Here is a 27,275-nt window from a genome sequence, read left to right on the forward strand (position 1 = left end):
TATCCCGTGTCCCCTTCCTGCAGTGACCCCAGACTCCTTGCCCAACATCCAGGGCCTGCATGATCTGGTCCTGATGCCCTCTCCAGTGGTCACCCCTTGCCCCACCTCAGCCTCTGTAGGACCTTCCGCCCCCAGGGAGCCCCCCAAGCCTTTGCCCCTCAGAGGCCCCTGCAGCCACTGGCTCTCACAAGGCTCCCATTCATGCCAGCCTCACCTCCAAGCCTGGGCTCAGAGGCCACCTTCCCATGCCCCTGTGCAAGCACAGCCTTTGGGTCAGATCGAGCTGGGTTCAAACCCACTGCAGGGCCAGGTTCCTGCCCTGTGCCAGGGAAGCTGGTGGCTGCTCGGAGCCTCATTGAAAATGGGGTCTCTAATCCTGAGTTCAGGAGGTGAGCTGGCGGAGCCCCAACCCGGGATAAGGCCAGTGATGGTCAGTGTGGGGGCTCAGTGAGGGTGAAGAACAATGACCCTGAGTCCCCCGTTCACGTCCACATCCGGACTTGAACTCAGAGCTGAGTGACCTTGATCTCTGGGATCACTGCTCATGTATCAAAAGGGGTGGAATCACGGAGCGCCCAGGGAGTTCCTGGGCAACACTAAGTACACCCAACGCTCCCGCACCCCGGAGGTGGGCTCCTTCCTTTCTGGGCTCCTTCCCAGCCCTCTGACTCCAACCAGGGCTGCGGCCAGGGACAGGCCAGACCTCATGTCCAGGGTCCTGCCAGGAGAACCAGAAGAGATGTAGGGGAGGAGTAAGGGGCAGACTGACCTTCTTGCCTGTACTCGGGGTCCTCGGCCGCCTCCAGGTCCTCTGGCCCAGCCGCGCACCCCGCAGGCCCCTGCAGGTTACATGTGGGGAGCAAGACAGAAGGACAGCGCTCTTTCTTCGGCGACTCCCGTGTAGATCTCCACGCCAACCCGGCCCAGCGCCCCATGGCCCTCCCTCGCCCGCTTGGGATTGGGGCAGCACGAGGTCCCGGCGGGCGCGGAGACAGAGTGCAAGCAGCTGGGAGGGTCGCGGGGTACCCGCCGCGCGCTGGACCCTCGGTGTGCTGCGGCGAGGCGCGGCTCCCGCGCACGCGCTGTGCGCGGGCCCCCCCACAGGCCCCGCGTGCACGCGTCCGTGGACACGAGGCCCGGCGGCCCGGCAGGGCCCACCCACCGCCGCCCGCTGGAGAAGACGCGCGCCCCCCGAGCGCGCCTCCGAGCTCGCGCGGCGGCGCCCGCCCCTCACACCTGCGGGGGACGGGGCGGGGCGGGGCGGGGCGGGGCGGGGCGGGGCGGGGCGGGGCCGCGGCTGTCCCCGCCCACCGGCCGGAGCCCGGGAGTCCGGGCGGAACCAGGCAGCGGGGCCCGAGCGGCCGGCGGGCAGCGCGGCGCAGACAATGGGAGCGGTGCGGACGGCGGCGGCGGCGGCAGCGCGGGCGGCAGCGGTTGCAGAGCTCCGGGCCCGGCGGGGACGGGAGGCCGCGCCATGAGCCCCGCAGCCGGGCGCCCCCCTGCGCCGCGCGCGGGCCGAGGCGAGCGGCTTCTGCGAGCCCCGGGCCCCGCCCTGGGGCTGGCGATGCGCTGCCAGGGCTGAGGATGATGGTAGATTGCCAGGTGAGTGCCCCGGCTCGGCCCTGGCCGCCCTCCCAGCCCGCGGGGGTGGAGGGAGGACCGCATGTCCCCGGCCCACACCCCAACCCGCGAGGACGGAGCACGGCGCCGGGTCCACGCTGAGCGCGCGCTTACGCAGTTCCGCGTCCAACCCCTCCTGGTACAACTGGGAAACTGAGATCAGGAGAGCTGGGGACTGGCCCGGGGCGAGTGAGGTGAGGGGAGTCCGGAAAAGAAGGGAAGGTTCTGGCCTCCCAGGCTGGTGCTCAACACTCCCATGGGGTTTCCAATGGGAATGAGAGCCCCTAAGATCCTGGGGGACCCCGTTCACCCCCTCGCATCTGCAGCCGTTTCCTCTGAGCATCCCCATGCGCCCCCAGGTACATACACACATGGACTTCACAGATGGGGGCCATGAGATGGGGTCAGAGGAGGAGTGGACTCTGGAGAGGTGACAAGGGGAGAAAGAAGAAAGGGATTGGAGGCAGCCATGGGGCAGGGACATCCAGTCTCCTGGGAGCATGCCCAGGACTCATACATGGGGAGGAGAGCCCTGTCAGACTGGTGGCCAGGGGGTCCGAGAGGTGCTCAGGGGGCTACCCGGGCTGGGCACTTCCCCCAGGACACCTGGAGAGGACAGGCTCTGGGGTGCTGGGTATACCACTTTGGGCACCTGGACTATGAAGAGACACCCCCTCCCCCCAGTTGGAGGGGCTACAACACAAAAGGTCTCAGCTTACTCTTCTGTCCTTTGGGCTGTCGGGACAGGGTGTCCCTAGGGTCCCACAGGCTTGTAGAAGGGTCTGTTGGCTTTGAATCTCCATCACGGACACTTTGTGCTCACAATCCTGGGAAAGTGCTTTGTACTTCCTTGAGGTCCTTCAGAAGAGAGGACAGGGGGAGCTTGGGCGGCCTGTGGGGATGAGGACCTGGGGAGGCAGAACGTGGCAGAGCACTGACCACTAGTCTGGATACCAAGGTCAAGACCCTCCTTTCTGCAGCCTGAGGAGCCCCATTTGGAAAGGGTTCCAGAGTCAGTACCCTACCCAGGGTGAGGAGGCCTTAGGAATGCACGGATATCGAGGACTGAAGAGAAAAATGAGGGACAGGGGAGGCTTCTGAAGCTCCTCACATCACCCCCAGAGCCCCCAGGTCCTGCTCCTTTACCCTCTAGGGGCAGGGAGAGCCGCTGCCTTGACTACACCCAAACAAAGGTGTGTGTGTTGTTTTCTGGTTTTCCTACTGGGGCTGCCATGCTGGTGCTGACCACCAGGGGTCAGGCTGTGCCCACTGTGCTCAGGGAAGCCACCAGAGCAGGGAGGGGACACCCAGGGGTCATGCTGGGCGTCCCCTGCATCTCCCCCAACAGGCTCCTCGGGTTAGGAGCCTCCACGTCCACCACGTGAGCTGCTCAGAGGCAGGAGGGGCTCCGACACCCTCTCGTGGACGCACTCAGCTACCGTGCCCCTCACACTCACCCTAGCAGGGGCTGTGCGAGGCCTGGGGGTGGGGAGGCTGGAAGGTCCCCAGGAGGGACCCTGTGCTCCAGGAGGTCCCAGCCCAGAGGGGGGACGGACCAAAGCGCCAGAGCAAATCCAGGTGAAAGGGAGGGGCGGGGCCTGCAGGGACGTGAGGCAGGGGGGAGGGGGGCAGGCAGGAGCCCCTGGCGGGGGTCTCACAGCCTCCAGGGTGAGCGTGATGTTGGGAGCAGGATGGGAGGAGCAGTCCTGCGTCTGCGAGCAGTGTGCTGCGGGGGAGGGTCAAGCTGTAGAGCCTCGGGGGCACAGAGGGTTTGGCCAAGAGGAGCTGGGAGAGAGCTGGACAGCGCTCTGGAGGGAGGGGCCGGGGCCAACCCCAGCCTGCAGGGGGGGCCTCCTGGCTGGCTGTGCCGTGGGACCCACGGGCCTCCCAGGCACCTGCTCACCCTCCGAGAGCCAGAATCCCGACTCAGCTCGCCGAGGAGCCCCTGCCTCCTGGTCCCCCAGAGGCCAGGGCTGCAGTCCCCGCTCAGGCCCGACTGGGGCGGGCTCCGTCTCCAGGACCGTTCGTGGGTGTTGGCGGGAATCATCTGGGCAGTGTGTGGTGCAGAGAGATATTCCAGGGGGACGTCCTGTGGTCAGGTTGGATTCAAGGTGGGGAGCCTGAAGATGAGGATGTAATCGGGGCCTGACTCTATCAGGCCCTCTCACGCGCTCTGTTCTCACTGCCCTAGGTGACCTGCTGAGTCGCCATCAGTTTCCTGGGGCCGGGAACGCTGGCTTGGCTGCACTTGGGCAGGGTGGCCGAGGTCGGGTTCGTGCTGGGGGAGAGGGTGTAATCCGTTTTTGTTGCTGCCATAACAAGGTACTACAAATTGGTACGACTTTGGCTCAAAAGAAATTTATTCTCTGTCGGTTCTGAAGGCAGAAAGTCCCAAATCAGGTGTCAGGAGTTCTATGCTCTGTCTAGAAGCTCTGGGAGAGCTTCTAGAGCTTCTAGATGTAGCTTCTAGAGCTACATCTTCCAACTTCCAGTGGTGCCAACCCCCCACAGCATTTCTGGACTCACAGGTGCGTTGCTCCAAACCCTGCCTCGGTCTTCACATAGCCTCCTCTGCGTGTGTGTGTCCAGTTTTCCCCTTTTTGTAAGGACACCTGTCCCTGGGTGAGGCCCATCCTAACCCGGTGACGCAGGAAGACACCGTTTCCAAGTGAGGCTTATTCACGGGTGCTGGGTTCGCTTTCTGGGGACACAGTTCAACCCACAGTAGGAGCACTGGAGTGATTCTCACCCTGAAGACTAGGCACCCAGGTACGCTGGGGGCTGGGGAGAGCAGTTGGGGTGTGGGGAACTCGCCGGTACCCCTCCGGGGCAGAGGCCCCCGGCGCCGGGCTGTGGTGTGCCATCAGGAACAGCAGGTGGCGCTGTGACCCCCCCTTTGCCGCTTCCCCAGCCCAGCTCCGAGCACTGCCCGGTAGACAAAGGTCTCACCTTCCAGTTGCGAGGAGGAGACAACACTCAGCTGTAAACACAACAGCAGCATCGTCATTTCAGGGGTGACACACACCGCAGAGGAAGTCAAATAAGGTGGGGCCACACGGTAGTGACTTGGCGGTGCCCCAGAGGGGAGGCCCGGGAACCTAGCAGGGCCAGGCTCCCGCGGGTGGGGAGTCGGCGTTTCCTTCTTCACCCGCAAGCCAAGCTGTCCCCTCTCAGCCGTTTTCAGGGGCTCTTCGCAGGGCAGCTCTGGTTACCCTCTGTGGTTTCCTGGCAGCTCACCGGTTCCTGCCGGCCAGGGCGGCTGTGTCTGATGGCGGCACTTGGAAGCCAGCCATCCAGAGACCTTGCCCAAGGGATGGCAGCAGCTGCCTGATCCCCCCATCCCCGCTCACCTGGTGGGGTTCTGCCCCATCCTCCTACAAACTGGAGAGGGCCGCCTTGGGCTGAGGAGAGGGGCCCCGGGCTCCCCACGGGACAGTTGGGGCTTCTAGGGGCATCAGGGAAATGAAGCAAAGTGCCCAGTGTGTTACTGGCCCCAGAAGTGGGGCAGTTTCTTACTGTAGCCCCTGGGCACTCCCGGGTCCCACAAGGCTGAGGCCGCTAGCCCTTGACAGTGGGTCACTGACTAATTCTCACAGGGATACTAACCAAGAGCCTCTGCAGGGATCGCCTTGGCGGAGAAGACAAGACCACGGCGACGAAATACAGGAATGGGGGGTGTAGGACAGAGAGTAGGTCCTAGGAAAACGGCTGGGGACCTGGGGTCGGTCGCCATTTGGCCATCAGCAGCATGCCAGCCACGGGGCTGTGCCCTGCACAGTAACTCCCAGACCCTCCCCCACGTCTGCAGGTGCTGTGGGCAGCGGGCCTCTGGCGCCTTCCCTGAGCCTGGCCTTGGGCTACGGTGTCGCACTGAGTCCGCAACATGAGTAGCACTGCCGTCTGCATATACAGAAGGGGAAACTAAGGCGCTGGATGGTGAACGGTCGCGGCAGGGCCGGTGGAAACATGTTCTGGTGTGCAGACAAGCCCGGGGGGGTGGGGGCTGGGCCGAGGGGCTGGCACCACATTCCTTGTGATTGCAATGAACTTCCCATGTCAGGGCTGGACAGGCCCGAGGTGATGGTTAACAGTGGGCGTGGAGACATAAACAGAGTTAATGAGCCCCTTTAGCCTCCCACCCCCCACCCCCCACCCCACTCTAATGAAGGCTTTGGGCTCTGCGCTCTGCGTTTTTCTCAGTTCTGAGGTTTTGATCCTCCGAATCTTCGCTTAGGGTCGCTGCTGGGTGCATCTCCGTGGGGTTGGGGATGAGCTTCTGGAACCTAGACGTCTCCTCCCAGGGCAGCCGAGCCAGAGTGAGGAGGTGGAGAAGAGAGGGCATCCCCCGAAAAATGACAAGCCCCAGAAGGAGGGAGAGTTCCCATGGCAACCTGGAAACCGTTGCCTGGCAACCGCGGGCCCCCCAAACACTTGCAGGCAGGAAGGCTCAGGACTGGGGCTTTCCAGTGGCCTCAGTAGAGACCCTAGCTGTAGGGTCTGATCCACGGTCACCCGCAGCCCCTGCCCTAGATCCTTCCTGAGGGAAACCCCAGTCTGCTTCTCCCTCCCCCTGACTCCACCCTGCCAGTCAGCCACCTTCTGTCATGCTGTCCCCCTAGCAACAGAAGCTACTTCCTGGATACCTGAGCCCAGTCGGTGGTGGCCTGATGTCAGAAAATGTAGGGTCAGAGGACACAGTAGATGGGCGGGCTGAGCCCGGGGAAGGAGCCGGGCTTGGGGTCCAGGGAGGGTGGAGCGGTTAGAGCCCCACAGTAGGGGATTCCAGTTCTGTCCGGGCCAGCTGAGGCTGACTAGCTCTGTCGACCTTGGCGTGTCGCCAACCTCAGTTTCCCCATCTGTGGCCCCATCTTCCCCCATGCCTGTGTGTTCACCATTCGGTGCATGAACACTGGGCTATATATAAATCATGTCACCTACTGGGGCTTTGAGGTGGTCTGGACCAGACTGGCCTCTGAGCTTGCTTCTCCATTGGCCTGCTTCACACCTGGGTGCCTGGGGGAGGCAGGTGGCCTCACGGTTAAGGCCATTGGCTCGGAGGTGGACACCTGTGTCTGTATCCCAGTGCAATGCTTATTACCGAGTGTCCTTGAATGGGCGCTGAACCCCCCGAGCCTTGCTTTTCCTCCCACTGTGAGCAAAGTGGAGAAGAAGGAACCCCAGCCTTGTGGGCTTTGTTAGGGCCCACTCTCACTTATGGGCGCTGACCCCGTCCCTAGCAGTGAGCACGTAGACTGGATTGTGTCCACAGGGAGGGAGCAAGGCCCTGGAACCCCCTGCCTTGCCTTGGAATGAAGGAGAGAGGGGCTTTGGGGTTTAGACTGCCCTAGGGGGTGGATTTTGGAGCTGGGAAGGGGGTGAGGCCCAGGTACCCTCAGGTGTTCACTCTGGGAAGGGCAGTGATTCGTGGTCTCGTTGGTGATCTCAGGGGTTCCCCAGTGCCCTCAGGGAACCAGGATTCTAGTCTGACCTTGACCATTCCTTCGCTCTGTGGGCTGGGGCCATGACCCCGCCCTCTGAGCCTCCCAGGCCCCCTCTGTCCAAAGGGGAGGGGACGTGCCCACCTCAGGCCTTGGGTGGCATCCTCTGCCCTGTGCCTGGCCCGCACGTTGGATCTGGGGCGGCGGGGCTGGCTTCCATCGCTCCCGCGGCGCGTCTCTGCCCACTCTGGCCAGCCACCCCTCACTCGTGCGCGGCAGGAGGAGGGGCGGGGCGAGGGCGGTGCAGACAATGGCCCCGGGCCGGGCTCTGATGGCAGGCGGTGCGCTCCTGTCCTCGGCTCCGGGCAGGGTGCAGCCCCTGCCCGCGTTCATGCTGGTGGTCCCGCCCAGCCTGCGGGCGGACGAGGTGAGCCTCAGAGGGGCTTGCGGCTGGGGAGAGGGGACGGGGAAGGGCCGCATGGTGGCGGACGATAGAATGTGGGAGCGGGATCCCCCGCCTGCCGGACCTGAGGGGGTGGGGATCCCCTTGGGACTGGAGAGCACCCGGGTTCTTCCCTCTTTCTGGGTTGGGATCAGGAACCCAACCTGGGCGGTATCTTCTCTGCATGCCGCCTGGGGTTCCCGTGTGCCCACCTGACCTGTGTGTGCGCTGCTGGGCTGGGGAGGCTGTGGTCGTGGCTTCTGAGTTCTGAGTCCAGAAACCCACCCATCACGTTGGGATCCTGTGGCGTGCAGGCCTTCCTTTGTCCCCTGCGGTCCTCTGCCTGTAACCGCCCTCAAACCCGGGAGGGCGGGACCAGGATGTTTAAGCCCTGGGAACCGCCACTACCTGAACTGCCGCCCACTGCACCCAGCTGGGCCGGGGAGGGCAGAGTCCGGCCTTGAAGGTCTCTGTCCATAGCTCTCAGCATGCAGGAGGTCTAGAGGGAGAGAGAGAGGTCTGGGAAGGCTGAGTGGGAGCGCAGGCTTGGACTCTCAGGATCCCAGACCGGTGGTTCCCTCAACTCCCCTGTGGACTCAGGGATGCCCAGGTGTGTGAAATGCTCCGGAAGCCCCCGGTACCGTCCGCAGCGCAAGCCCTCCGCAGGTGGCAGGAAATGTCTCTTCCCCCTCGAGGAAGGCAGATGCTGGTGTGGCCCACCAGCTGTGAAGACAGGCGGTGTTGACTGCCCCTGGGAGCAGGGGGCTGGCCTTGAGTCGAATCCACATGGTTTTCTAGGTGAGGCAACAGCCCCCTGGAGAAGCTGCGTAGATGGCCAGGCGCTGCCTGAAGGCGATCTCCACCCGGATCACCTTCCCCCCTGGGGCCAGAGTTCTAGGGTGTGCTGCCCAGGAAGATACCCTGGGGTGCCCTTTGGACCTCTGGTTGTTCAGGGCTGAAGTAGAAGGGTGAGGTCGTCCACCTGGCCTGAGGCGCTGGGTGGCCAGACAGGTAGGTGACAGCTGCGGGCGGCAGAGCAAGGCGAGGGGCAGGGGAGGCAGGCAGCGCCCAGTGCAGAAAGGCTGAGCTGGCCGCATCCCCCGCCGGCCCCCACCCTGCAGCAGAGGACTGTATTTCCTCAGGATCTCAGGGAGTTTTCTACACAGCCACATGGGGCCAGGAGATCCTTGCACAAAGCACACGTGTCCTCCTTCCCTTCTCGCCGGCCCTGCCAGAAGCAGGCGTGGGGCAGGCCCTGAGGGAGCACGTTCCCAGGTCTGGCCACCGTGTTCAGGCAGACGTGTGGGGTGTGGGGGTACGTCCGAGGCTCCGGGGTACCGTGCACAGTCCTGCACCTGCACACGGACGCCTCTCCATGCCTCCAGGGGACCGCGTGCACTGGAGTGACTCTGTGGCCACGTGTGTCCTCCTGTGTGCCAACAGTGGGCGTGACAAGCCTAGTGGCAGCGGAGCGCGCCTGTGTGTAGGGGGACTCGTGTGGGGCGAGTGGAAACGCATGACTGATTACGGGGTGGGGGAGAGGCAGCACACGCACGTGGGGCACGCCAATGCCTGTGTGTGCGTGTGTCTGTGCCTTGCTTTTCCAAAGGACGGGGCCCAGGTTGTGACCACGAGGAGACCCGCGTGTTCCTGCCACCGTCCACTCGCCTGTTATTGGGTTTCTCGGGTGGGAAAGGGGTTAATAAGTGTACACAGCTCGCTGGGTTGGGTGGCCTGATGGCGGCCAGGAGACCTGTATCGCCCTTGGAGGGTCCCCAGCACAAGGGGCATCTCGTGGACGTCTCCCACGTAGGAGCATGTGGAGGCGGACAGGAGAGGCCCAGGGACCTTGCCAAGGAGGAGAAAGCAGGGAAGGGGCAAAGTCGTGGTCTTGACCGAGGGTCAGTGGGGGGCAGGAGGGGGACAAAGGCTGTGTCTCTGAAACTGTCACTCAGCCCCAAGGCCCTGATCACCCCCCTCCCCGCCTCCCACTCCTCCGGGAAACTTCCTTGCCGGAAGACTGTGGGAAAGAGGGAAGCAGGCCCAGCCCGGCTGCCTCCTGGCCGCCAGCTGGAGCTCCAGATCCCTTCCAGAGCCTAGGGCAGCTCTGGAGGTCCCCCTCTGAAAGCAGAGCCCTGCTTCCCAGGCCCTGGGCCCCCACGTGCAGGCAGCGGGTGGGTGACGGCACGGGGCACACGGTGTCTCTAGCGCAGCGGGCAGCCTCCTCACCACAAGGGCCCATTTGTCCCAACTCCCCGGCCCTGAAACCCCAAGTGACCAGGCCCTGCTAGGCACAGGGGCCTGACTGTGGGCTCAGCTCCCCCCACCACCCTCCCCTCCTCAGCCCGCCCTGCCCATGCTGCGTGGACCGGCCGCTTAGTCTGGGCCAGACCCCACGGCCGTGCCACCTCTACTTACCCGATGAGCGGAGACCCATTCCCCAAGCGCTCCTGTTGTGCCAGGAATTTCCAAAGAAGCAAAAAGCCCAGGCTGAAGCAGAGCTGAGCCGCCTGCCTCCCCACCCTGCCGTCCTCCCACGGCGGGCTGGCTTCTGGGAACCTCCTGGCTCCTGCTTCCCAGAAAGCCTGGCTCGCCTCCAGCCTCTGCTTCCAGCCTCGCTCTCTGGAAAGCACTCGCATGGCAGGTTGGCAGAGAGGCATGCCCTTCCCATGCCCTTCCTCCTTGCCATCCCTCGGGCTCCTCTCCAGCCTTGCTGCCTCCTCCAGGAAGCTTCTCGGAGGATCTCCCCATGAGCAACGCGCGTGAGCCCCAAATCTGGGTATTTTCCAATCTGGGGACTTTGAAACTGGAGGAACTGTGTGGACCGTCGAGCCTGCTGGTGCGTCCCGGGGATTTGTTGAGGGCCCGCTGTGTGCCTGGCCCTGTTGTGGGTCCCTGCCTGCTCTCAAAGAGGTCATACCCCTTCCGGTTCTTAAAAAGAGAGAAGAACCGAAAACACACTTAGACCACCAGTGCTCCTTCCACTCCTATGACGGCAGCACGTGCAGGAGCAGCAAAGTCACCCGCTTACCCGTGAGCGGCTGCGGGAATGCGTCTCGGGCCCAGCATCGTTCTGGCCCTGGGATGTGAGGGGGGAGCGGGACAGTGTTGCCCCCAGGGAGCTTACGGCCCACTATGGGGGATGCTAGTCTGTGAACTGTTTTTTTAATCCCCTTCTGGAGCCTTCCTCCACGTGGCACTTTCTAGCTCCCCCACCCACGTCCACCAAAGGACGCAGCAGGCTCAAGCCCTCTCACCCTATTCTGTGTTTTCTGCTCCAAAGTATTCACCTTCTGACGCGCATTTTGCTTCTTATGCCCCCAGACCAGAAGGTGATTTTGACCCGTTTTGTTCCCTGGGATATCGCTGGCACCGGCCCCCGGCCTGACGCCTAGCAGGGGCTCAGGGTGCCCGTGTGGGCTGAGTGCTGGAGTTGTAGCCTAGGGCTGCTCTGGTCTGCGATGGGGATGCCACACACCATTGCTGGTCCTCAGGGGCCTGGGGTGAACTGAAGTTGTTCAGAGACTTTTACAGCAGTTTGAATTTGCTGAGAGGATTTCCTAGTGCATTTTCTGAAGGATTGGTTGTCCCTGACTCAGTGTCCCAGGCTGCTTCGGGGTCATGTGGGGCCCTATCCTAAGTGCTTCCATCCAGTACTTCAAACTTTTGGGATGGAGGCCATCCCCGTGTGGAGGCCAAGACAAGGGTCAGCCAGTGGGAGGCCTTAAAGTCAGACGATGGTTTCCCTGTCAAGATGGGCATGGGGGCAGGCCCCAAGGGGCAGGGAGCTGTCCTCGCTGGCTCAGTGGTGCCCTTGGCAGTGCCGGAGCCTGCCGGGCATGGAGCCTGCGGGAACAGCTGGGGCAGGGCCTTGATTCGCGGAGCCTCAGCCTCTTGGCAACCCGTGTGACTCAGTGGGCTGGTAAAAAGGGCCGGCAGGCAGGCGGCCAGCACAGGGGAGCCCTGGGCAGCCGTTGAATCAGGGAGCAGCCCACCAACCTACCGCTGGGTTACTGTTCTGCCTGGAGTAGGGCCAGGCCCTTTTATAAGCAGTGCCCACAGAAGGGCACCGGGAGGCTAGGATCTCGCTCACCTCTTACTGTATAGAGCCAGGAGCGGCTGAGAGCCCAGCCTCCAAGCCAGGCTGCCGTGTGACTTGGGGTGAGTTTGCTGCGTCTCCAGGCTCCTGTCCCTGAGCCCACCCCCTGAGCTCCGGTCCTGGCCTCTCACGTCGTGACTCTTAAATTATATCCACGCGGGCACATCAGTGAATGGTAGAAATATTAGGGGGAGGGGCGGTCATCGATTCCAGCTTAGACACTGCGTTGCGGGGGGGCAGGGATTGGGCGGGATGACAGGGAACATCAGAATCAGAATCCCAAGCTGGGTGTCATACTGGAGGGCAGACCTCTCCCCCGCCGCCGACAGGGACCCAGCAGCCCCAAGCCAGCCTGTGCTGCCTGGAGCAGATCCACGTGTGACCTTGAACCCGGTCCAGAGCAGAGGAAATTGAGCTGCCTTCGGGGCCAGACAGGACAAGGCGCGCACCTGGCCTTGGAATAGACCCCCTGTGCCTCCTTGGGCTAGTGGTTTGCCCTCTCTGGGCCTAGATCTTGAGGTGATTGCTGACGCTGTATCTGTTTGACAGATGCTTTGTGGAAGAGTGCTTTGCCCCCGTCAGGGAACCCCAGAGACAGGGCCAGGCTGGGCTCGTGGGGGCCGAGGGGGCGACAGGAGCTGTGTGTGTGTGCCTCCAAGGCGTCTAAGCCAGCGAGGACAGCTCCCTGCCCCTTGGGGCCTGCCCCCATGCCCATCTTGACAGGGAAACCATCGTCTGTTCCCTTGACAGGGAAACTTCGCCTTTGGCTGCAGGCGGCGGTGTTTACAGGGCCCTGGGTCCTGGGCCTCTCTCACAGCTGAAGGGGGGGAGAGCCAGAGTAGGTGCACCCCAGTTCTAAGCCCTTTCCCGGCTGTAGGGGCTTGTCTCTCGCATGCAAGGCTGCGGCGTCACCTGACCCAGCAGAGCCTGAATGGCAGTGGCCGCAGGTCCCTAGAGATGAGGGGGCGGGGAGCTGGGCTGCCCCACGCCCCTGGCGGGACCCTGAGTTGGGTCAGGAGGCTGCCGGAAAGAGGAGCCGAAGCCAGGCAGGCCTCTCCTATCTGCTTCCTGGACAGGAAGCTGTGCCGGGTAAACAGCTTAGAGAAGAGTCACTGCTCTGGCTCTGAGTCACAGCTCCTAGCGACAGCCACTAGTGTTTATAAACAACGTGCTTTGTACCCACCAGGGCCTGTCCCCCGGAGCCCGCAGAGGGTTCCCCCAGATGTGGAATGCAGCAGCCCACCCAGGAATCTGTCCCCCGCCGGAGGGCTTGGGTCTGGGTGGCGAGGAGCGTTGGCACGTCTGTACACGCATGTGGGTTCAGGAGTGGGGTTTCGCTACGTCTGGGCTTGTGTGTGGCTGCCCAGGTGCATTTTCTTAGAGCCATCTGGTACGGCGGGCAGGGCCTAGGACCGTGGGCAGGTCCCAAGACCTGGGGTCCCGGGACAAGCGTCTCAGGGATGGTGCGAGTGTTCCTCCATGTCCAGCGGCTGCACAGTGGCTGCACAGGAGAAGCTTGTGTGTGCTGGGAGGGGGAGGCAGCCCCAGTAGGTGGCAATGTGGTGGGAGTACGGGGGAAGTGCCCCCGCCTGTCCCCAGCCCCCAGAGCCCTGGCGCTCCGCTCCGGGGCTGGTCTTTGGTTCCAGGCAGTGACAGTGACGCGGGGCACCATGTGGTGACACCAGACTGGCAGGGAACAAAGGCGCCTCTGCTCTCCCCCTCTTGGCTGGGAGGAGGGGTGGACGCGCCCCGCCCCGCCCCACCCCTCCCTTGCCCCGCCTCCTCAGGGCTCCTGCTCTCCCCGCCTCTAGCTGACAGCTGGTCTCCCGCAGCGGCTGCCTGGGCCTTCCCCGTCAGCCCGGCCCAGTGAGCTCTGCCCTGGCGGCCTGGCTCCTGAAGGACTCGATCGAGACTGGGTCCTAAGGCCAGAATGATCGGTGTTGGGAGCCTGGGGTGGGGGCAGGTCAGGGTACCCGGTGTGGACGGCTGGGGGATCTCTGGACAAGGGCACAGAGAGCCTTGTTTGACACTCAGGAGCGATGGAAAGAGCGATGGTCCCTCGCCAGGGGCCCGGTCCCCAGGAAACACCCAACAGATACACCTAAGGGGCAGCCCGGTTCCCTGTTGGTTCCCACCCTGGACACACGCTTCCTCTAAGGGCCTCTCCCACACCCCCGGGCACATTCGCCCAGCTAGAAGCACTTCCCTGTCCACTGACCCCGTCCACAGCACCAGGCTCAGGGGCTCACCTTGCGTTGAGGAGGTCAAGCCTCAGAAAAGGCCCTCCCACCCCTCATTTCCTCTGGAGCCCCCAGAGGCACGGGTGAGCTTGCCGGTACCCACAGGGCAGGCAGGCTGCGTCAAGTGATGCCCGAGGTCCCACAGCTAGGGGACAGCCTCTGCGCCCCGGGGCCGTCTCCCTCCTTGGAGCCTCCAGCCCGGCTGCACCCTGGCCTCTGTTTGCTGCTGGGAGACAGTGAGCATTTCTGAGATCTCCACTGGGATCCAGCGGTGGGGCTCACGCTAGCCCTGCACGGGCCCCACATTGCTGTTTGGCGCTCGCTCTGGGAGACGGAGCCAGCAACATCTGTTGAGTGTTCATTACGTGCCGGCGCCTGAGCAGGCTCTTGACCGTGGGAGTGATCAGAATGCATATTGCCGAATCCCCTGGCACCCTTGGGCCGATTTTACAGATGAGGAAACTGAGTCAGTATGAAATGCTAAGTCAGTGGCCCAGGGGCTCAGGGTGGGCTGATTCAGAGCCCGGTTGCCTCTGCTATGTCTCCCAGGTCAGAGTTAAGCGTCACCATGTGCAGGAGGCCACAGTGGCTGCGGGGGGGGGCAGGGAGGACTTGGGATTCTCTTGCGGGCAGCGGGACAGAAGCTGTTGGAGGGATTTTACTGCGTGGGGAGCCGGTCTTGGGCTGTAGGCACAAGGGTGGCATGGGGGGGACACGTTCCACCAGGAACCTTCAGCTCAGTTTCTCTGATGCCCACCCAGCCCCCCAATCCCAGGATGCCCATGTCCCCAGGGATTCCTAACTTGTGCTCACAGAGATTCTTTGTTCTCTATAAGAAATATCCTCTGGAGCCCAGTGATGAGAATTCCAGGTCAAGAGAGACCGTGAAGCCAGGGTGGGGAAGAGTTTGTGTTTGAAAAGCCTGCGCATCTCTCCCGGCCACCCCCACATCCATAACAGTTCAGGAAACTGAGGCTCGGAGAGAAGAGGAACCTGCAGGTCCCATGGGAAGGCAGGGCTGGGCGGGGACAGGAACCTGGTTGGGCTCGGAGCGGCCCTCTCCGCCGGGTCCCCTGCACCCCACAAAGCCACCGGAAGAGGATGTGAAACTCAGAAAGGCAGAGCGAGTGCTGGCAGGGCTCCGTGTGGGGGCGGCATGGTGGGCTCCAGCACCCCCGCGGTAGGCAGGGGACCTGATGTGCCTCCAGGCAGGCTCCGGAGCCCCTGCACCACCCTCTTTGCTCCCAGCCCCCGTGGCACCCTGGCAGCCAGGAGCAGGACATCCACCCGGCCAGGGTCCTAGCAGGGTAAGGAAGCCACCGTGCCTCTCGGCCTCTGTCTTTGCCCTGAGACCTCTGGGTCTGGGGATTCAGGCTCTGAACACTGGTGGAAGGAGCGTCTGGGCATTCTGTGGGGATGCAGACAGGTGCAAGTCTTGGACTCCCCCTGTGAGATCTCAGGCAAGTCCTTGCTTCCCTGGGGCCTCAGTTTTTCCATCTGTCGAGTGGGTGTATTGGACTCGATCCGTGGTTTCCAATGGCTGATTTGCAGCCAAATGGGAAAAATGGGCACAAAATCGTGAGCTTTTCTTAAACCAAATGCCTCCTTTTAACTGCTGCGAAACGAATGGTGTTTCTGACAGTGTGTCCTCCTAGTTAACTTTTGGTGGTGACTTTTCTGGAATAATGGTGATGACGTTTGGTTTCTGGCTTTTTTACCACCCTGCTTGGCAGGATAGGCAGTTGGCAACCTCGGTTCGTCCTTACAGTTTAAAATGAGATCTTACGCCCGGGTGCCAGGGCAGGGACGCTCGAAGGGAGAGTGCCAGGAAGGCTTCGGGAATGAAGCGGTAGCTTGGCATGGGCGGGGTCCTCCGTGCCCCCCTGACGGCACCACGCCCAGCTCACAGCTGCCTGGTAGCCCCAGGGGCTGAGCCCTGTTTTGATCTCGGTGACTTGTACCTGCCGCCTTTCTAGCTCTGGGAGAAGGTTTCCCTGCAGGCAGCGGGATTGGGGATGGGGCCTTGGGGTCCTGGGGGAGACAGCGGGGCCCACCCCAAGAGGACCTGGTCTGAGCTGGAGCTGTTGGACCAGCTCAGGACAGAGCCCCGTGCCCCCGGCCTTGGCAGGCCTGTGGCCTGGTCCCAGCGGGGATTCCTGGCCCTGCCCGTCATGGGCCCGTCATGGGAGCAGGTATGACAGCCACGCCGATGACACCAGGCCTAGGCACTCGGGCACCCGAGCCATCGGGGCAGGCAGGCACACAGACGGGCAGACTGGCAGAGGGCCTCCACAGGAGCTCACCCCCTGCCTGGCTCCCGTGCCACCATGGCCCGGGAAGCCGGGCCCACTGCCCCCAGGGCCAGGAAGGGCTGGGTGTTCTTTGCCTGTGTCTCTGTGGTGACGGCCAGGCGCAGGGCCACGGCCCACCGCACCACTCTTCAAAGCCCCACACGTTGGCCGGCACCTGTGCCAGCAGCAGCCACCGAGGTGAGTTTCTGGGGCAACTTGCGCTTCTGCCCGGAGGCCGGGTGGGTCCCAGCCAGTTCTGAGGCCCGGGAAGTGGTTCCCGACCGCCACCCCTCCCTCCCTCAGAACTTGTTGAAGGAGCCTGGTGGGAAGCCAGCAGGTGTCCTCAGCCCCCATCCGGGTGTGAGAGGAATGGGCACCGTGGACCCCCGCCCAGGCCGGCCTATTGACCTGCCCCCCGCCTGGGCGGCTGCTGCCGAGTGGCCGTGGGTTGTCCTAGCAGTTCCTGGTCCTTTGGTGCTTCTCAGATTTCCAAGGGCTCTGTGCGTTGTTTTATTGTCTGCTCTCCTGAGATCCAGGCAATGACAGTATTAGTATCTTCCCATCTTCCTGATGGAGAAACTGAGGCAGGAAGGTGCAGAGCAGGGACTTGAGCACAAATCCAGGCTCCAGATCTTAAGAGAGAACTTTCCAAACCTACAGGCCCCCTCCTCGGTGTATGTGCCGTGCTCCTCGGACGCAGGCTCTGCAAGGGACGGGATCCCCGCCTCCGACTCTGCTCACCTCGCCCACTGTCCCCTCTCCACTACGCTCTGTGTTTCAGGCTCTTGTGTTTCCATCTGTCTGTGTCCCCTTCTGTTTCTTTCTCCTTTCCTCCCGTCACCTCCAGCCGTCACACGGCTGATGGGCGGCTCACAGAAGTGTCGGGTGTCCATGATCCCTGGGGCGTTGGGAACTGAGCAGTCCAGGAGGGGCGGCGGCATTGTCAGAGTGGCCCCCGTCCCCCCTCTGTGGATGGCGTTTATCATGGTGAACGGGCTGCACTGTGTTCCTCTGAGTAACCCCACACACACCCTGGGAGTTGGGGTCGGCGTGGGGGGGTGAGCACCCACTTCCACGGGAGGCCAGCGAGGCCCCAGAGCAAGCTCAAGGCCGATCCGGGGCCCATGGGATGCCAGTCCTGGGCCCATTTCCATGGCTCCAGGCATTGATGTATTTTGTTCTCGTTGCCCCTGGGACAGTAACGCCCTGTGAGATCAGAGATTGGGGGTGATAATTATGTCACATCCCTCCACCCAGGATGGTCTCCTGGGGGTTTGGATGCCTCATTTTCTGCCTCCTGACCAACTCTGAGCTCGCCCTCCGGCCTGTGGGAAAGCCCCCTCCCCCCAAGGAGGAGGAGGAGGAAGAGAAGGAGGCCCCTGGAAGTTCCCAGGAACCCGGAGACAGAGACGGAGGGGGTGGGGCTCAGCCCACGCTCTTGGCCCAGGTGTCCCACCCCTGCCACGGTGTGTGCTCACCCGCCCACAGCAGGCCAGCCCAGGAGCCAGGCAGGCCAGGAATGGTGACGCTGACATAAGGAAGTGACCCAGGAGCCCGACCAGGCTACACCCTCTTCGTGTCCTCCTCGGGATCTAAATATAGCCCACAAAGGACAGACAGGGGCCCTCCACCTGCCCAGAGGGAGGTGAAAGGTCTTCCCCCGAGGCCTGACCCAAGTCTGAGTGGCCACCAGCGCCCTCTGTGGCCTTGGCCAAGCCTGGGTAGGAGGAGGTGATGAGCAGGACCTGTGGCCCCGTTGCGGCTGCAACTCCTCCCCAGCACTGCGGCCAGGCCCAAACCCCATGCCCTGGGACCCCGTGCCAAGGCGGAGGTGGTCTAGAGTGGAAGGACCGCTACAGCAGCACGTAGGGGTCACCTGTCACATACTGGGGTGGGTGGCAGGTGGAAAGCACGGGCCCGGCAGGAGACGGGGGCTGGCTCGAGGCTCCAGGGATCGAAGCAGTTCTGTGGGAGCCTGGTGGGGCGCTGTGAGGGGCCCCAGATGGAAGCCAGGGCCACTCCAAGCAGTCGGTCTTTTGCCCTGATGGTTGTGGGGCACTTTTGAAGGGTCAAGACCCCTCTGGCTGCCATGCGTCTGGGGGACCAATGGTGGGTTGGAAGCAGGAAGGAGACTGGGCCCCAGAGGTTTGGCCTCCGTACCCCTCTCCCTTCAACTGGAGGCGGCTGCTCGGGGAGCCTCCCAGCTGGGGAGTGATGGAAGGCCCGATGGGGCCCGAGCCTTGCCCAAAGGAGACTGCTGCCGGTCAGCTCCCGCCCAGCCTCCCGTGGCTCGGGAACACAGACCCCAGGTGACCGGATGGTCTGAAGTTATAGGAGAAGCAAGAAATGTGGATTTTTATATGAAATCACCTGACCTTTACTGTTGGCTCAAAAATTTAAAAATACTTTGCGAGCCAAACAAAACACACGCGTAGGTTGGATATGGCCTGCTTCCAGCCCCTGACTTGTCAGTTCTCAGCCCGTCTTGGAAGCTTCCTCTGCAGGGAGCATCCTGGCCCCAGCACGGTCTGTACAGCACAGCGCTGTTCTCGGGACACCTTGTGACCCCCGAGGAAGGGCAGGTGCACTCCCCGGGGAAAGGCTGGGAACCTGGGACCGCTGGGGGTGGGGCGAGCTGTGAGCAGGATGAGGGACGAACGGAGGGCCCCAAGCCCAATAACCCCACACCTTCTACAGTACTTTGTGGCGCTTCCCCCAGCAGACCCTCCGAGGGCCCGGGCAGTCACCTTGGTTTTCACTCACCAATGTCACCAGGCTGCCTCCAGCCCCAGGTGAGCCGTAGGGCTGTTTCCCAGCACCCACAGCCATGGCCTCCGAAGGGAAGCCCCCAGCCTTATTTGTTGTGACCATGCTCAGGGGGGCCCTAGGCGTGAGGCGAGCCAGGCGCATGGATAGTGGGGAAGCTGGCCAGGTGTGCACAGCCGTAACCTGGGGTCCTGGGATTGTTGCCCTCCCTTGGTGGCTGCTGGGAGCCTCAGGGACCTCAACGGTGAGGCTCAAACTCTGTCCTTTTTCCTTTTTTAATTTCTACCATGGCAACTTCCAACTAGACAGAAGAGTGGGGAAGTACATCAATACATCCCAGCCGTAAAGCTCCCCGGTGTTCCAGGACACTCTGGGGTCCGCTCACCACCCACCACCCCAATGTCCCACGTCCCCTGCGGCAGATGCTGTTTGCACAGATCCCAGGCACACAAATTCCAGTATGTCCCTCTAGTCGTCACCGCATTGCCACGATCATGCCCAGACGGCGATACTGAATATCACCCAACATCCAGCAATGTTCAAATAATCTCGATCGTCCCTTGGGTTTGGTGGTATTTTTTTTTTGTAATAGTTGCCCTGTTCAAATTACCATCCAGGTTGATCAAGTGTTGCATTTGGTGATGTCTCTTACCTTCCTTTCAGTCTACGGCTTCCCCTTTATTTGTTTATTTTTTCTCCTGGAACGAATTTGTTGAAGAAACTGGGTGGTTTGTCCCATAGAGATTCCTACCGTCTGGAATTTATGGACTGTCTCCTCCTGGTGTGTTTAAAAGGCAGCAGCGCAGCCTCCTCCCCCCTCCCCCATAATTCCCCCAAATGGACGTTACATGCAGAAAGCTGGTGGGGTTCGTGGTTGGCTTTTGGCAAGAACACTTCGTGGGTGACTCTGTTCTTCAGGTAGTACCTACCGCCCTGGGCCCCTCTTTTGGGCTGCCCCTGCCCCTGGTAAGGGGTCTGCCCCACAGCTTTGGGGCAGGATCATGAAGGGAAGTGCATGACGGCTTAGAAGAGGGTCTCGCAAGCCGGTGGCGCCCCGTGAACCGCAGCCCCGGTCACTGACCGCGTGCGGTGGAGTCGTGGGGACCCCGAGCACCTGTGTGAGGGGCTTTACCGGCTACCTCCTTAGTCATGCTCCCTTTACGCAGGAGAAAGCAGCCTCGGAGGTGCGGTGATTTGCCTGGGGGAGGGGGGTCCCACAGTGAGAAAAGGGTGTAGCTCGGCTTCAAACCCAGGCATGTCGGTGTGCAAGCCTGCCCTTGGCCACACCAGCACTCTGGGAACTGAGATGTGTGCAGTGTGCGCGCAGCTGGAGCCATGAGCAGGCTTGCCAGGACCCCAGAGGAGAGCCCGCAAAGTGTATGGGGGGGGCGAGGCAGCAGGACTGGTTGAGTAAAGGCTACACCGTCCTGCCCCCTCCCCGTAGATAATGTGCCGGTAGCCTGGGATGGGGGGGCAGCCCAGCCAGTTGTGTTGGTGGGGGGGTGGTGCTGGAATTCCCCACTTCTCACCACTCCAGGTCCAGCCCCGGACCTGGACCTTCAGGGCTGGAGAGGTGGGGACAGCAGGTGCATTCCTCCAGTCCTCGGGAGTCACTTGGCCTGCACCTACCCTTTTCCAGGCAGTAAAATGGGCTTGAGCTTGCATCCAAGGGCCCTCCCTGGGAGAAGGAGATAAAGAGAGCAGAGCAGAGGGAGATAAGTGAGCACTGGCAGGTGCTGAATTCCCTCCAAATTCCCAGAGGCGGAAAACTTGGCCCCAGGAGAAGGAGTGGGAAGAGGAGCTTCTAGCCAGAGGGCGGTGGCCCTTGGCCAGGTCACCTTTTTGTTGCTCCATGAGGAGCTCCTTCTTCCAACTGTGCCTCCCAACTGGCCCTCCCTGGAGGCAGAGCCCAAAATCTTCCAAAACAGCCTCCCCAGTGAAATCTACTCATCTTGCTAAAAAAAACAAAACAAAAACCAAATAGCATTTATTACATGTGCATGATTATTACAGTATTGTAGAAAAATTAGAAAACTCTGGAAGTGAAAAGAAAAAAATGTGCAGTGCTGTTCAGAAATAACTACCGTCACTCTTGCAGAGGAGGTCCCTCTGGTCAAATGCATGTGTGCAACGTCTGGTCTGAAAGCATGCTCGGCAGCCTGGTTTCCCTACGCCCCGGTTACACACACCACGCTCGTGGCTCTCCGGGTGCGCAGTGGCACCGAGGGTCCTGTGAACTGGCACAGGGCAGAGCTGTAATCCTCCCTTCCGTGAATATGCTTGTACGGGGACTCACGTCAGTGCCTCTGATTGCGTCGGCCTTAGGGGGAATTCCTGAGTGGTTCATTGAGTCCAAGGGCAAGAGCATTTTTAACGCCCTTAATAGAAAGTGCCAGGGTGTCTTCTACCTGTCTTTGTCAAGGCCTTGCTTCCTGGCTGGAGGGTGCTCAAGCTCCCCGTGTGGAGAGCTGAGGCTTGGCACACAGCGGGCACACACGATATGCTTATGGAACATGTAGTCCGGTCCTGCTCTCTCGTTTTACAAATAGAGAAACTGAGGCCCAAGAGTAGGAGATCAGTTCTGGGGACATTGGTAGCATTGCCAGGGTTGCTCACAGCAATGGCTGGGGCTCTTTGAGGGCTGAGGCCAGAGGCCAGGCAAGGCCCCAGCAGTGGGTTAGGTGTGCAAGACGGTCCTACTGATTTATGCCTGTAAATACCCTCTTGAGGGGCGCCTGGGTGGCTCAGTGGTTGAGGCCTCTGCCTTCGGCTCAGGTCATGATCCCACGGTCCTGGGATCGAGCCCCGCATCAGGGTCTCTGCTCAGCAGGGAGCCTGCTTTCCTCCTCTCTCTGCCTGCCTCTCTGCCTACTTGTGATCTCAGTCTGTCAAATAACTAAATAAAAATTTTAAAAAATAAATAAATAAATACCCTCTTGACCCGGCTGTTAAGTCCAGCCTCCCTCTAGACCTCACAGGCTTCTAGAAGGTGTAGCTGGGGCTCCCTAGCCCTGCAGCCCGACTCCCACCCGCACATTGCCCTGAGATCTTGACCCCTCAAGTCTCCAGTGGCCCCAGCCAACCAGCCAAGTGACCGGTGCTCCAGCAGGCAGTCGCCCCTCTGGACCCCTTACCTTCTTGAATGTCTAGAAGGCTCCAGCCCGGTGACATCTGTCGTGTTCTACCCCCGCCCCGCCTCCTTGACAGCTCTTCCACCTCCCTTCTGCTCCTACCTGCTCGTGGGCACGACCATGGGGCTAAAAGGCAGTACTGCAGACAAGGGTAGGGCTTCTCCCCAAACACACACAGCAGTGAGGGCTTTCACGAGCACGCGTGCACCCAGCTCACAGCCCGGTGCAGGCACCAGCCGGCCAGGGCCCTGCGTCAGTTCCCGGGTGTGACCAGGCTCAGAGAGGTAAAGCAATTTATCCAAGGCCACAGAGCTAAACTTAGCTGGGATCCCTGGGAGCCAGTTCTGAAACCAGGGCCGCGCGACACAGGCACCGCACCCACGCAGGGTGTCTAACCGCGGCCCCCCGCCCCTCCGCAGCACGCACAGCACGTGCGCTCCGGAGCTGGCCGGCCAGCCGGCTGGCAGGGGCGCGCGCGCGCGCGCGCACACGCAGTCACGGGCCCCGGCAGCTGCGGCCCCGCCCCCACCACCGCGTCGTCGGCCCCGCCCCGAGGCCCCGCCCCCGGCCTGACCTCCGCAGGGGGCCGGGCCGCGGGCCCAGAGCGCAGGGCGACGCCGAGCCGCGCGGGCCGCCGCCGCCCCCGCCGCGCGCCGGGCGGGCCCCCGCGCCCGCGCCGCCCCGGGTCCCGCGGCCCGGCCGGCCGCCCGCGCGCCCGCGACCGTCCATGGTGCAGCGCATGTGGGCCGAGGCGGCCGGGCCTGCGGGCGCCGCCGAGCCGCTGTTTCCGGGCTCTCGGCGGAGTCGCAGCGTGTGGGACGCCGTGCGCCTGGAGGTGGGCGGCCCCGACAGCTGCCCGGTGGTGCTGCACAGCTTCACGCAGCTCGACCCCGACCTGCCGCGCCTGGAGGTGGGTGAGCCCGACGAGATCGCGCTCCTCGCGCCGAGCCCCGGGGCAGCGAGGCGGGCGTGGGGGCTGCCGCGCGATCGGTCCGGACGTTCGGGGACCAGAGCGCTCTCTGGCCCCGCCGAGCCGAGGTGCGCCGGCCCCGCGCCCCTACCGCCCGGGTAGACTTGTTCCCGCGGGCTGTCACTGGTGACGTCCCCGAACTTCTGACAGCGGGGGCTGGGCCGCCGTTCTCCGTCGCCTGCCCCGGGGCCTGCGCTGGCCGTCGGGCTTCGCCGTGCAGGTGGTGAATAGTGATCAGGGCGGCGGACTCCTCGGCAGCTGGGACCACAGCGGCCTTCCAGGCAGTACCCCTTGCGGGCAGACGGAGATCCGATGTTCAGGGCTGCCGCGAGAAGGGAAGTGGAGGGCACCGGGCAGGCTTCCAGCCTGTGCTGCGAGGTGTCCAGGCAGGGAGGTGGCGGGAAGGGCCTCTCAGGCTGAGGGCGTGACTCATTTCTGCTTGATTAGAAAGTATGCGGACACCCTCCTAAGGATTGGGGAGGATTCAGAGAAGGGGGGTGTGCCTGTCACGATGAAGGTTGGGGGTAACTAGGTGAGGGGTGGGTCTCTGGTTTCTGGTGTGCTGTGGGCAGTGGGGCCTAGTGGGTCATGGGGTCACAGTGGGTTGGGGGGGTGCCCTGCCCCTCGAATCTGACTCTGCACCTGACTGCCGCAGAGGTGGCTGAATCCAGGGATGGGTCCCCTGGCCGCATTCTGCCTGGGCATGGGGCATGGACAGAGGCCATCTCTGGTTCCAGGGGCTCCGCACACATCTAAACCAAATCAGAGCCTTAATGGTGAAGTTTGAAACCCCTGCTGGTTAGGTACCCCTAACCACGCCTTGGTGCCCCCCATCCTTCCATCATGTTAGGCCGCAGTACGGGGCAGTTGCTGGAGATGGCCGGCCTGGATCTTGCGCTTTCTGTAGCCCCAGGGCCTTGACGGGGAATAGATGCCTATTTGCCCAGGGATAAATCATGTCTCCATGCCCTTGAGGGGAAACCTTTGGTGGGGGAACTGTGGGCCTGGGAGATTCCTCCTGAGCTGGGCGGGTGGCAGGGCCAAGCGAATTCTCCAGCCCTTGTCCAGCCACAGCTCCAGTCTTTGGCGGCTGGAGCGACCCCCAGGGACGGTGGGGGTGGGAGGCTTGACACCAGCCCAGGACTCATCTGACTTTCATTACGTCTGGCAGCGGCCTGGGCTTTGTGCGCTGGGAGGGTCTGGCCTGCGTGCTCGAAGGGGCCAGGCAGGTTCCTGGCCTGGGTGGGGCGGGCCTTTGCTGCTTCTCTTCCTCTCTCTCAGTCTGTCTGCATCCCAGAGGAACCGAGCCGTACCCCTGCCCAGGGGTCTGCCTTCCTTCCGATCTCCACCTCCCCCCCCTTCCCTCCCCCTCTCCCGCTCTCCCTGCTGCTCTCCCTCACCCGGCCTCAGCATCGAGATCCAGGCCATGGCGGCTGTTTAGAAATCAAAGGGGAAGCTTCTGGCTGGGGCAGGAAAACCAGGGTCCTGGCAGGAGAGGAGGCCACTGCCGGAAACCAAACACAATGACCATTTACCATGGGCCGAGGGGAGGGGGGTGGGCTGGGAAGTCCCTGTCCCTCCTGCCAACACACGCCCGCCCCCCATCCTGGAGCTGATTTCCTGGTCTCTGTAGCAGGCCAGAGCCAGAGTGACCCTGCTCGGGGTCCCTGTCCTCTCTGGAAACCACCAGGCGATTTCTGCCTGCCCTACCCCCGGCCCCATTTCCTTACCGTGCCTCCACCCAGTCCTTCCCTCTCTCAGCTGCCGGATGTCCTTGCACATCTGGGCAGCCTCCTATCATCATGATCATGAGCCAGGTCACAGCTGACCCAGCTCGGCCAGAGGGGCTCTGTGCTCTCCGGCAGTCCCTGGCCCATGCACTTGTCTCTGGGCAGGCCACTGCCTTGGCTAGGCAGGAGGAGATCTCGCTGTGGAGCACCTACAGGCTGCGGGCCCTGCTCCCGCACCCCAGCTGCCTTCGACGCGGCCCTGCAGAGTAGTTGTCCACCCCACTTTATAGTGGATGGTGGGCCAGCAGAACCGGGTCGCTGGTCTTAACATACGCACAGAGAAGAAGGACGTGCTGCCAGGTCTTGAATGGGGGCCGTTCTTTATTCCTGCATACAGCAGGAGCCCATTGCAAGGATCCGAGAGGGCTAGGGCAGAGCTCACAGTCAAGGCAATTAAAAGTGCATGGGGCCCTGGGGGTGGGGGGACAGTGGGAGCTGCAAGGGGGACGGAACCAGGCTCAGGCAGCCCAGAAGCCCCCAGTCAAGGGAAGGGTAGCAAGGCAAAAGTCCTCTGGGCCAGAGGACACCGGGAAGAGTTTCTAGGAAGGAGCAAGCGGACGGCTGGACCCCACAGATTTAAAAATGCCGCAGACAGGAGCCGGTACTCTGTGAGAGGCTCCGTGCTAAGTATTTTGCATGAATTTTTGTCTCTTTGCTGTCAGGATTGCCCATTTAACAGACAAATCACCTGAGGCACTAGAGCTAGATGGCACAGACTTACCGAGCTAGTGAAAATGGCAGAGACGAGAGTCTGGCCCCCGTCGTGTGACCCGGCAACCGCAAGGCCTAAGCACGGTCTGGGCGGCAGGGAACGGGGAGGGCTTCTCTGTTCTTCAGGAGAAGTAAATCGGAGAGGCCGCCGCCCACCACCCTCCCCAGCCTCCTGCCTCCTTCCTGGCTGTCTGGTCTCTTGACCACATTCTGTGCCGCTCTGCTCTGCAGTTTAAGCCCCAGGGCTCATTTGCCTTTGACCCTGGAGGCCTTGGAGGTGCAGCCTTGTGGGGGGTCTTTGTCTACAGACTGGAATCTGTGAGGAGGGCTTCTGTGAGTGTGGCTTCTCCACACTGCAGGGCCTTGGAGGGGACCGACTGCCACCAGCTGGGCCCCCACGGACCCTGGGGTTCCCCTCTTGCTCAGCTCCTCAGGGGTCCCAGGAGAAGAGGAAGGGGGGCCAGGCTGGCTGGCACTGGGCCCTCCTTCCTCCTGTAGGTGGGAGGCATTGAAGCATGCCCGGCTGGGTCCTGGAAGCAGCGGGGACAGTGGGACTCAGCCTTGGGTGACTGCTCACGAGCTGGGCTCGGTTCTATCCTCTACTCGGAAGCCGGACTTGTGATTCCAGGCCCTGTCTTCAGGGCTGGTAGAAGGAGTGGAGTAATTACGCACCGGCCCTGGGCAGCCTCTGAGCAAGCCGGGTGGCGGTGGGGTGGGGGCGATTTCGGGACACAGTGCCCGGGAGTCGAGGACGGGCTCTTAGGGGCTGCCGGCCAGCTGCCCAGATGGCTCCCAGGACATGGCCCTGCCCCGGGCTCGGCCTCCCGGCTTCCCGGCCTCCTGGGCTCAGAAACGCGGTGTTCCCAGACTTGCAGCTCTAGCGACGCGGCTCTCCCCGCTCCCATTCTGGGGGGGGGGGGGGCTGAAACCTGCAGCCTAGTGCAGGAGGGGCAGAACTTTGAGCGGACCCAGTCCCGCCGCCCTCCGGGCCGGCCTGCAGCTGGGCATGGAAAGAGGCTGGCTAGAAGATTGCTTGGTGAGCAGGGTAGGAGCAAGTGGGGAGCTCCAGGGTGTGGGTGTTGCCTCTGCACCCTGGGGAACGGGGGAGGGTCGGACACACCTGGAACCCTAGTGTCCTCAGAAAGCAAGGGGCAGGTTCGCACACACTGGTCAGAAGTTGGAGAGGTGAGGGAGCTGCAGGGGAAGGCCAGCTGGGCTTACAGCCATGGACCCGCTCCCACTCCCGGAGCCTCACTTGTCCTCATCTGTAAAATGGACCTGATACCAGTTCCTCCCCTAGGATTCAGGTGAGGACCAAGGGAGCCTGGCAACCTGACAAGTGGTCCCACAGTGCCTGCCTGGCACAGTGTCCAAGCCAGACAGGTGGCAGCTGCCATGATTGTGTTTTCTGACAAGGTGCCAGGGCGGTGTCCATGCTCTGGGGTTTGGGGGCAGAGTAGGCGTGGCGCCTCTCAGGCCCGGTTCCCATAGTTGAACCTCAAGGCCCGCAGCTGGAACCCCAGCAACAGCCACTCCGTGGAAGGGTGCCGGGTACAAGGCAGCTGGGCCCCGCCATTGCCAACCAGCAGGGTCACCTGAGGAAGGTCCTGCCACCTCTGGCCTCTGCTCTGAGCCTGAGTGCGGCAGCCACAGCGGAGCGCGGCAGCGGCCAGGCCTAGATGGGACGAGGTTCATGGGCCACGGTTAAAATCCCGGCCCTGGCTGCCACTTCCTGGCTCCTGACCTGAGTGAGTTCCCCACCCGACTCCTCCCTCAC

At 62.6% G+C, this 27,275-nt stretch overlaps 1 protein-coding gene across 8 annotated transcripts in view; it reads left to right on the plus strand.

The window, feature by feature from the left end:
- The first annotated feature begins 1,512 nt into the window (after positions 1 to 1,512).
- RALGDS (ral guanine nucleotide dissociation stimulator) overlaps positions 1,513 to 27,275 on the plus strand; it is a 42,841-nt gene continuing 17,078 nt past the window's right edge. For 5 of the 8 annotated variants that reach the window (XM_044264582.1, XM_044264581.1, XM_044264584.1 and 2 more), the window contains exon 1: positions 22,755 to 22,937. In XM_044264582.1, the coding sequence (XP_044120517.1) occupies positions 22,755 to 22,937 (183 nt within the window). Of the gene's footprint in view, positions 1,603 to 16,166; positions 16,329 to 22,754; positions 22,938 to 27,275 lie in introns of those variants that run through there. The other 3 variants (XM_044264585.1, XM_044264586.1, XM_044264588.1) reach the window with 2 other exon arrangements.

This window comes from Neovison vison, chromosome 9 (genome assembly GCF_020171115.1).
Source record: "Neovison vison isolate M4711 chromosome 9, ASM_NN_V1, whole genome shotgun sequence".
Lineage (NCBI taxonomy): Eukaryota > Metazoa > Chordata > Mammalia > Carnivora > Mustelidae > Neogale > Neogale vison.